The 10,756-nt window shown below is 48.6% G+C and overlaps 1 protein-coding gene across 1 annotated transcript; it reads right to left on the reverse strand.

Annotated features, from left to right (window-relative positions):
- Nucleotides 1-7,158: 7,158 nt before the first annotated feature.
- LOC119367750 lies at nt 7,159-7,998 on the reverse strand. Its single transcript, XM_037633173.1, has 2 exons — nt 7,762-7,998; nt 7,159-7,668 (listed from the first exon to the last, which is right to left on the reverse strand). The coding sequence occupies exons 1-2, from the start codon at nt 7,850-7,852 to the stop codon at nt 7,430-7,432; spliced, it is 330 nt and encodes a 109-aa protein (XP_037489070.1). The 5' UTR covers nt 7,853-7,998; the 3' UTR covers nt 7,159-7,429.
- Nucleotides 7,999-10,756: the final 2,758 nt, after the last annotated feature.

Below are 10,756 nucleotides of genomic sequence, written 5' to 3' on the forward strand. Positions count from 1 at the left end.
GGCGGCGGGGCATGAGGCGGCGCGGTCGTCGGTGTTAGCTGCCCCCGATCTGGATCGGGGGGAGGGGGAGAGGGAGCGAGACGTGGGGGATCGAGGGGAGTGGGGGGTAGCGGTTAGGGTTTCTGTCGGGTGGGGGGATAAGGTGGGAGCGGGGTGGGTCGGCCGGCTGGGCCAGTCGGCTGGGCCTTTGCCCAGTTGGGCTGGCCAGCTGGGCCACAGATGGCCCAGTGGGGGGTGCCTCTTTTTATTTTTAGTTAGATTTGTCTTTTCCTTTTATTTATTTCATTTTTCTATTTTATTTCATTTTAATATATTTAGACATTTTCAAAAAGGGTGTTTGTTGCACTATAATCACCTAGGCATTTAACTGCACACTCCGAACATTTTAGTTTAAAATTTTGAAAACTTTATCGCTTGACATTAATTTGAATTTGAATTTGAAAAGGTTTCGAATCATTGCGAGGTTAGCAACAGTAAGAGTGGTGATGTGGCATCATTAACAGAGGTTACTGTAGCTTGATTATCCGGGCGTCACATATAGTATCCCATTGAGATACTATCTCAATGAAGTCCGCCAAGGAGAAAAATGGGGTGCCCTTAACCAGAAAAGAGGCTCATTTCACCAAGGCACAACAGGCAGCCCGCAAGGATGTTGACAGAGCTTTCGGTGTTTTGCAAGCAAGATTTGCCATAGTTCGGGGTCCAGCTCGTTTTTGGGACAAAAAAACCTTGGAGAACATCATGAAATGTTGTGTGATTCTACACAACATGATCATCGAGGATGAGAGAGGGTTAAAACTGCCTTATTTCTATGACAATGTTGGTACTCGTGTGCAACCGGAAAGAAACCCTTGTCGCGTACAAGCTTTTCTTGAAGCACATCGTCAGATTGAGGATGCAAACACTCATGGTCAGCTCCGGGATGATCTAGTAGAGCACCAGTGGCAGTTGGCTGGGCGATGCCAAGGCCCATGATCTACCTTTGTTTACTTTTCTATGTCCTATTTGATTCGAACAATTATTATAATTTGCTTCAGAACATTGTTGTAATATATTGAATGATTATTATGTGTTTGAAAGTACTATTCGGTGTTATTGAGATGATGAAAATTGTGATATGTCAAATGACAGTTTTAAGGGTTGGGGTTGGGGCAAAGACTAGAACCCTCAAGCCCAGCCCTTATAACGGAACTAGAACCCTCAAATCCAAGTTCCGTTATAAGGGCTGGGCTTGAGGGTTCTAGTCTTTGCCCATGTTTTTTAACCCTTAAAAGTGTTAAATATGGCAAATTCTCAACCCTTAAAACTAGTTTTCGATTTAAGGGTTTGAGGGCTCTACTATACATGCTCTAAGATCGCTCGGCCCGGTTTTCGGCCAACGGATGCCAATGAACGGTACACTAGGTGGCATGCAGACAGATCGGCGATCGAAATGGCGCATGCGGACGAAGCAAGGATTGGCGACATGCGGACACAACGAGCAAGGCAACACGAGCAGTCACATGCGTGCAAGAAGATATAGCAACGCGGAGAACAGCAAGTTACCAGTTACCACACGCGACGTGCTACGCACCAGCTACCTTGTCATGCACATGTACGTGGTGGCTAGCTGCTGTCGGATGGATGGATGCATGGGCGGGCAAGGGCGCTGGTTGTGTACCGTTCTGTTTGACGTGCGTGTGTGGGAGGATGCGCTCCGAACCACAAACAAGCGCAGCCGCGCTCTCTAGCGACATCCTTTACATTTTACATCAACGAAAGGTCTGCCTGAGGCGGAATTCCGGGCGGGTGTGTGAGACGGACCCACTGTAGCCGTACCGTGCTAATAAAATACTTTCTTCGTCTTAAAATTTTTGTCTTAGATTTATTTAGATATAGATGTATCTAATATTAAAGCGTGACTTGATACATCCGTATTTAGATAAATTTAAGACAAAAATTTTGGAACGGAAAGTATCAAATTCACATGTATTATTGACCTCTCGCCTCTGCCATGTATGCATGCACCAGCACCTGGGTGTGAAACGAGAAACACAGGAGACGGGGTATTGCCGCATCACATCGCCGCCGTCCTCCGTCTCCGTGCTGTGGCTTCCGCGTACGTCTTGTCGGACCAAGATGTGTTGTCACGTAGCAAGCGTGTATACATATACATGATTAAATATCTAAAAATATCATCCAGCTATAGCTAAGCTAGAGATGCAGGGTAGCACGTAACACACGTCGCGTACTCGCCTAGGCCATTTCCAATTCAGAAATTCAATCATTTCAAGCGTGCAGAGATGTCGAATTCAGCTGTATCTGCATCCACTTCCCGATCGATTATGCATGGTTGGCAGCCACTCCATCCATCCCATTCTAATGGATGACACGTGACATTCGTAAATCACAAAGCATCCACTCCACCTCCATCTAAAATCAGGGGGGAGAGATTAGATACTTTGTGATTTGTGAATGCCACATGTCATCCATCAAGGCGGGTCTCACCTGATTTATATGAGACCTGGTCTCATATAATCTTTTTCCCATAATATCGTCTCTCTCTCTCTCTCCCACCCCCTTCCTTTTTGTGTTGTCTTGATTAGGATACCTACTAAACTTTAGAGCACTCCACCATGAAAACCAAACTGTAGCACCAGCCTTTAGCAGCTTGTCTTATATTTGGTCAGTTATTTTCGGAGCTTTTTAAGTGAAAATAAGCATAAGCTAAAAATAACTAGTATAACTTTTGCCTAGCTTATTTTCTAAGCCCACGTCTTTCCTCTTGATAGAAAAAAAAAGGAAAAAGGTACTTCCCGATCTTCTGGTTAGGTCATATACCCCATGGCAAGAAAATGTCCATAACTTTCCCCATGTTTCATTCAAATTGCAATTGCACCCTCTGTAGCGCTTGACCCGACTTCCTTTAGCTAGATTTATTGTGCATCGCCGCCGCTTAACACCTCTTGGTGCTCCCTCGCAACACCCCCCCCCCTCCCTCCATCCCTCGGGGGACCTCTTTGCCTTAGCCTCTGACTGGTGTTATGCTCCACATCCGCTTTCGACTGGTTTTGTGCTCCTCCCAACCTTGCCTCGGCCTCCCATCAGGCCCCACCTCCCTCGCCTTCTTTGAGACTAGCCACAATGGGTAGTAACATAGAGTAATAACATGCCCATGTTACTACTCTATGTTACTACCTCTATATTGGAGAGTAACATATGTATGATAACATGCAACACTTTATTTATTAGGCTATAGACTCAACTTGCCTTGATATGTGTGATGTTACTCATACTATTAGGGCATCTCCAATAGTTTGTATGTTAGCTTGTTGGTAAAATATGCCATGTCATCAATCAACACCTTAACATACAACATCTTCAATGGGTTGTATCTAGTTTGCCCAATAGGATGTGAGATAATAAATAAAGTGCTCTCTCATTCTACATTGGAGCTTGTGCAAGGGGTGTTGGTTCATGTACATACATCATTTCTCTCTTTCCTCATTTATTGCATGACACATCATCAAAAATCTTATGTGGCAAAGTCTACCAACAACTAGCTATGTTAGGCTAGTCATAGTGGGGAGTAACTTAGAGTACTAACATGCATACGTTACTACTCTATGTTACTACCCTTATAGTGGGAAGTGTCATATGTGTAGTAACATACACATGTTCATTTATTGTCTTGTAGACTCATTTTGCATTGGTAAGCGCTATGTGATGGTAACATATTAGGTTACTCTATTTGCCTCTCTCCTCATTAACTACTTGTCACATCAATGTTTTTGCTTATGTGGCATCTATGTTACTTCCACTATGACCAGCCTTACCACATGCCTCGCTTTCTTCATTTATTGTTTGCCGCATCATCTATTTTATCTAGACATGTGTGATGTTACTACACCTATGTTACTTCCATGGTGGGTAATCTGACTCTGCTATGTTCATTTCCAACGCAGGTCCAATGTGTTGTCGTGTTTATTTCTTTAAGAACACGCATGAGCTTTGCGTGTCATTTCTTTAAGAGAAAAGAGATAGTCAAATACAGATTATGCTAGGAATATCATATGTCGGCTTCCAAGCGAATCTCCGTCACAAGGTTCGTACAATTACTCATCACACTCTTTGCTTGAATGTTCGTGTCTTCTGCAGAGGGGGAGTTTAATGTTGCCCGCCTAGCCACCTCTGTTATGCTGAGAATTACTGATAAAAAAACTTATGTACCGAGCTATCCGCACACGACTCCTGTTCACATTGGCTCTACGCCACAACCTAGCTAGTTCGAGTATATAGCAAAAAACTGTACCACATTACAGACTAGGTCTACAAAAAACGATCATTTTTTTAATCTATTAAAAAATTACCATAAAAGTGGTCTGCTGTTTCAAAAAAACCCAAGTGACTGAACCGTTAAGAATTAAGCAAGACTATGACATGTTTGGCCCACCCGTCAGGTTGACTGTTAGCTTGACCGTTGACAGGTGGCCCCCACGTATTTTTAAAAGGCAATCAGGTCCCTAAAAAAGCAATTTGGTCCCTGTAATTTTTTTCAAAAAAGCAATCGGGCCCTTTTCAGAAAATAATAAAATCCATCAGGTCCCACCGGCGACGAACTCGCCAGAGCCGAGGACACCGGAGGAGCTCGCCGACCACATCGCAAGGCGCTGCGGCTTTATGCACGTGTGTAGTGCCAGAACTAGGGCGACGGCTGCCGCGCCGAGGACAACAACGAGGCCTGCGCATTAAAGCTCCTCCCCGACGAGCAGTGTTGCGGCTTCGCAGTCGCCCGCCGCCAGGCCGCACGAAGGCATGCCCGCCCCTTGCATGGAGACGAGTTGCACGCCGCCCACTGCCTGCCCGGAGTCACTGCCTGCTCTGCTTCCTCTCTCCTCCATAGGTGCGCGCGCTCGGGGCTGTGGCGTGCTCACCCGCTCTGGTGGGGGAGGCTCCTGGGCGTGGTGGCCGGAGCAGCACACAGCGGCGAAGAGCGGCAGCGAGCAACACGAGGCGACGGCGGCAAGCACAACACCTACCAGCGGTGGACAGCAGCGGCGAGCAGCAGTGGCGGCGGCGGGCAGCAACAGAAGCACGCAACAGGGGCGGGCAATAGCTACACGCAGCGGCAGCTAGGGTGGGGGTGGGGCTGCTCGCCGGCGCGGTGCTCAGGCGGCGGGGTGGGGCTGTTCGACAGGACAAAGAAGAAAAGGGAGGAGAAGAAGATGGCATGTGGGCCCCACCCGGTCATAACGGTGAACTAACTGTTTACTTAACGGTGTTGACTTTTTTGCCACATGGAGCTGGCGAGCGGGCCCTCCATGTCATAATCCAGATTAAGACAATAACCATTCGACACTTGGGTTTTTGGAACAGTCCACCACTTTGTGGTAGTTTAAGAAAAATTAAAAAAGTGACAGTTTTTTGGACAAAAGCCTGTAATGTGGTTGTTTTTTGCTATATACTCTAGCTAGTTCCGTCCTAACCGGCTATCCAAAAACCCAGGCAATTTCGGTTCATGTGTGGTTTATTTCAGTTCAGTAAGGTTATAGATTTTTCACCAAATAACTCGTCCAATAAGAATAAGATGAGGCAACAAAAGCTACAAAGAGTTGAACTACAGTTTCTCAGTGGTTTATTTCCCAATGTTTCTGTTTGCAAGGGAGTTTAAACCGTTTCTGTAGAAACTAGAGAAAAAGAACTAACCATTTTATCGTCTAACATATGGTCAAAAAAGTTCTCGAGGATCATTGAACCAAAGACACTATGTGGAGATTATATTTTCTGTAGACATATGATACAAAAATCATGTCAAATACACCAATGCGTGGATATTTTGAAAAGGATGATTACCCCGGCCTCTGCATCTGGGCGATGCATGCAGCCATTTTATTAATTATTCAGAAACACTTTACAAAGTAGTACATCAGGTAGTCTGAAGCCACCATCTTAGCAACATCTATCGCTACCTCTATCCATTGATGAAGGGGTGCCGATACTCCGAGCGTAATACGAAACAGGCATCACACAAATGCCTAACATCTAAAGCCAGAGGCTCCAACCAAGCCACATAGCGGGTTTGGGGCACAAACCGGTCCGACGCACTCTCATGTGTCATCATCACCATCTTCCACCAATCCATCTTCAGAGCAAACTAACGCACCGACCTTGCAAGGCTTCTCTGCCATCGACGCCATCTCCGCGCATCGAACGCCGAGTCTTCACAGCACCACGCCGCCGAGATCTGTCACCTACGATGTGTAAGATGAAGCACCGCTCCACCAAAGAAGCCGCCCTCCTGTCCCTCGAGCCCGTGTGCACCTACAAAAATGACGCCCCAAGGAGAAAACGACACCAGAGAGCCCCGTCATCCGACCTACTGGTCTAGGGTTTCCCCCAAAGGTAGCAGGGAGTGTCCTTGAATTTCTCCATGATGATGCCTTCATGAAGGAAACAACGCAGACAGCGCCGACACCACCGGCCTTGGCAATAGACTATGGCAGGTTTTCACCCAGATCTGTTAGAAGAACCTTCATCTCTCGTGCACGGACCGCCGTCATCCCTGTCGGGATTAGGACGATCCAGGCCGTCGCTGCCAGATCCCAACAAGGAGAAGCCCCAATATAGAGACCCGCTGACTGACTCGGGGAGGCCGAGCCCGCGCCCGCAGGACCAGATTCGCGCTAGATCCATGCCCGCGTCGCCGCCCCGAAACCAACCCCACGCATAGCCGCCACAACCTGGCTGTCCGCTCGCGCCGCCATCTGGCCGCCGCGCCGCCCGATGCAGCCATGCGCTGCGAGGAGTGAGAGGCCCCGCCGCCGCCGACGCGCATCGGACTTCGCCCGGCGGCACCTTCTGGTGACGGCGAGGGGAAGGGAGGGCATAGGAGGCGGCCCCAGGATGTAGGTTAGGGTTCCCCGCCGCCGCCCGCGAGCACACCAATGCGTGGATGGGGTCTTAACTCAGTGGTCAGAGCGCAGGGGTGCCTCCTGGCTGGATCGGATTTGTACCTCGCTACATACCCAAAATACATTATCGGATGGTATTTGTCGACTAGGCATTGAAATAAGCAGATTTGTGTTTGTTTCTTGCTTTTTTAGCAATACCAATTGAACTTTCAAATTGACAACCAAATTACTAGCATTTACTGTACTAGCACACGAACAAAACTGTCCCTGGGTGGTGATGATGGTAAATTCTTTTACATGGATCGGTTTACTACATCAAGACGGAAGCAGAGCCGCCTGTATTTACAGCTCGCAATACGTACTATACGTACACGCGAATCGACAGTGGGTCATCACTTCTCCCTCCGTCTCCGCACGGTTGCTGCTTTCATATCATAGCTACACGCGGTCAAGAGCGAAGAGAGAGGATTCATCGATCTCGAAAACATCCTTTCCAAACCCGGCCATCAGGCAGCTCGGATTTTCTTTATTTTGAGAGATCAGAAGGCGCAGCAGGAAGAGAAGAGGCGGCTCCACGCGGCGGATTCGGCATCGGCCCTCCTCGTCCGCCTCCTCCCCCTCAGCTTCTTCCGGGCGGCGGCGTCAACCATGGCGGCGGTGGCGGCTACGTGCACGTACTTCCGCGGCGCGCTGCCGTCCATGCCGCTGAGCAGCTCCCACATGACGTGCACGTCGTCGTACTCGCACGTGCGGACCTCCCTGCGCAGCTCGCCAAGACCTGCAACTCATGGATGAATCACCACTCATCAGCTCCATCGTCCACGATGATAACGGGCAGGAGAGGTAGGAGGAGGATGAGGATGAAACTCACCGGTGGATCGACGGAGGCCGAGGCGCCCGCGGAGGCCGAGCCAGACCCGCTTTACCGGCACGGCCGCGCGGCGAAGGCAGGGGTACGACATGCTGCGCGCGAGCTCTCTAGCTTGGAGTGTGAAGATTGTAGTGCTGTCCGAGAGAAATCTTTGCCTCTGCCGATCAGCCTATCTGCCCTTGTAGCCGAAGAATTAATCAAGCAAGCTCCAGCGCGCGCACACACACACACTCTCTCTCTCTGTCTCTGGTTCTGTTTGTGGCGCCCGTTGAGGTCTGCTTTATAGGCGAGCTGGGTGAGAGAGAGAGAGAGGGGAAGAGGACCGACCGATTTCTTTCTTTGCTGTTGCGCTGTAGTTACTGTCTTACCGGACGTACGGCGTCCCTCGCCACTGACCTGACCGTCTGACGTGGACGCGCCGGAGTCCGGCGATTGAGCACGTGGATGGAGCATGAATGGCAGTCGGCGACGCTGGGTACGTCTCTCTGGCCGCGCACTGCGCACCAGGCCACCAGCGCGTCTGAACAAGCGGCTTAGGATTAGCTGAACATCACTGTACGTACTCTTCCAATAATTTCTACTCTACTCGATGCCATTTTGTTTTATCTACCTACGTGTTCCGTTTTCAGTTGCCGGAAAACGCGCACGGGCCGACGCGTGTCCCGGTAAAAATCTGCCACGCCCAGGAAGCTAGCGCTCCCGGCTAGGATTGGCCAGCCACTGTACGTACTCTTCATAAATAGTACTCCTGCATATGATCATTCGATTTCCGAAACAAACTGTTGGTCTTCCCGCTTTGATTATTTGGCCCCCTTGATAATATTACGATTAGGTAGTACGTACTCCCACCGTAAAGAAATACTATAAAAGCGTTTAGATCTTTACCGAGGGAGTACATGCATGCACGCCACCCTGAAGATGGACGGAGACACAAATATTTTCTGGACTGTTGCCAGCCGTGATATGGACAGTGGCGACGGGTGCATGATCGATTCCATACATGCATGGAGCCGTGTTAGTGTGGAGGAGAGTTTTTCAACGGTGCGCGGAAACAAATTCGGAATAAACTAGATCTTGTGCACGACTAGTAGCTATCTGAAGCAACGGCAGAGCGTCCGCCTCCAGTTTCACAAACTTAAAACGTACCTGTCGTCCCCAACTAAAAATAACCGTTACGTGGACCTTCGTGCTGCACAAAAAAAATGGACACAGCAGACAAAAGGAGCCGGATTTGTTTAGTCTTCTACGAATCCACTGATGTAGTTCTTAACTCCACCTGCACCAGGAGTGATTAGTGCTCAATCAGTTATCTCTTCCTCATGCTCTCCTTAATTTCCTTTCTTCTACGGTACTCCCTCCAATCTAACATAACTGTGGTAGTTTTAGTTGAAGAGGGAGTACCTTTTAAGATATCACATGCATGCATGCTATGATTGGTGTTACTTGTCCTGTTGCGACTTGCGATGACCGGAGTTGCAGCTAAATCAGGTGTGCCAGTCTGCATGATCCAACTAGTAGCAGTACTGTTCTCTTCCTTGATCCAATCATGCAATCGTGTCGTGTCACACATGGCCTCTATTTCCAAAGTTACAGGATGGTGTGGCCCATATCATAAAGCACGACTTGATTGCTGGTTTGGGTGCACACGTGATTCATCATGGTGAGGTTGCCCTACAATATTTGTGAACGGAGGGAATAGTATACATACATCCTACGTGTGTATGTTTCCAGTATTTTATAAAACTAAATGGGAAATGATTAATAAATGGGAAATGATTAAGACCACCCGACAGATAAGAATGCATGCGTCTGCCGCCACCCTAGCCGTTGGATCTGGTTTAATCAGACAGCCAAGACCAACGTATTACTAGATTAAGTTTTGCAACACAGTTGTTGCTGCGATCTCCCCACCGCAATAATTGGTGTGTTGCGGGATCTGGATCTGAATTGCTTTGAGTGCAGTCGTCACATATGCTCCTCCTAGGCTCTCTGTCAAGCCCACACCTTCTCACGCTGCTCCGACCATCACCACCGACGCTCGCCGACGGCAACACGCCGCCGGCAACACGCCGCCGGCAACACGCCGACGAGGTTGCCGGCGTGGGCGTCACCGCCGCCACTGCCCGCCTCCACCATGAGCATAGGCCGTCGCGCTGCGCCCGAACTCAAGCTGCACCAGCCATCCCGAGGAAGCACCGGCGTCCAGGTCCATCGAGGGAGCTGCGTCCACCATGACCCAGCCGTCCCAAGGGAGCACCGGCCTTTGTTTCGGCTGACGTGGTCGCTGCTTGCTGCTCGATGTCCAATGAGTTTCTGCAACAAGGTCTTTGTTGCAAAAAAAAAGTAGTAACAAGATCTTTGTTGTCAAAAAGAATAAATTTCAACGAGACCTATGTTGCAAAAAATATAAATTGCAACAAGATCTCTGTTGCAAAATAGTTGTAACAGGACATCAGTTGCAAAAATAATCTACAACTTGACCTAGGTTGCAAAAACTTTTGTAACATAACAAGTGTTGTAGAAATTTTCTGCAACTTGATGTGTTGCAATGACAGAAGATAATCCTTGGCCGCTTAATCCATCAGACTGGACGGCTCCCGAAGCGAAAAGATCCACCGACCGATGCGTAGCAGTGCCCAAACTAAATTTTGTTTTTTAAAAGGGAAACGTTCAGCGGCAATCGGCTGAAAACAATCGACGCATCCGGCACCTCCTTTAAGCGCCACGTGCCCTCAAGGCCTCATTTAAGGAAACATGAGTTATCTCTTTTTTTTGACACCTGAAACGGTAGGAGAGCCCCCTACTGTGTAATTAAATTAATAAATGGGTGGAGTTACATATGGTTTTGTACATGGCATCCTCTTTGGGGATGGTTGGGGGGAGGGAAACAAATTAAAGAGTAGCTACAAAAGAGGTGAGAAAGGAGGTGTGTTTTTCTCCAACCCTATGAGTTAGGAGAGAGAGATCCTCTTTTAGTCTTGAATTCCAGGATGCT

This window comes from Triticum dicoccoides, chromosome 2B (genome assembly GCF_002162155.2).
Source record: "Triticum dicoccoides isolate Atlit2015 ecotype Zavitan chromosome 2B, WEW_v2.0, whole genome shotgun sequence".
Lineage (NCBI taxonomy): Eukaryota > Viridiplantae > Streptophyta > Magnoliopsida > Poales > Poaceae > Triticum > Triticum dicoccoides.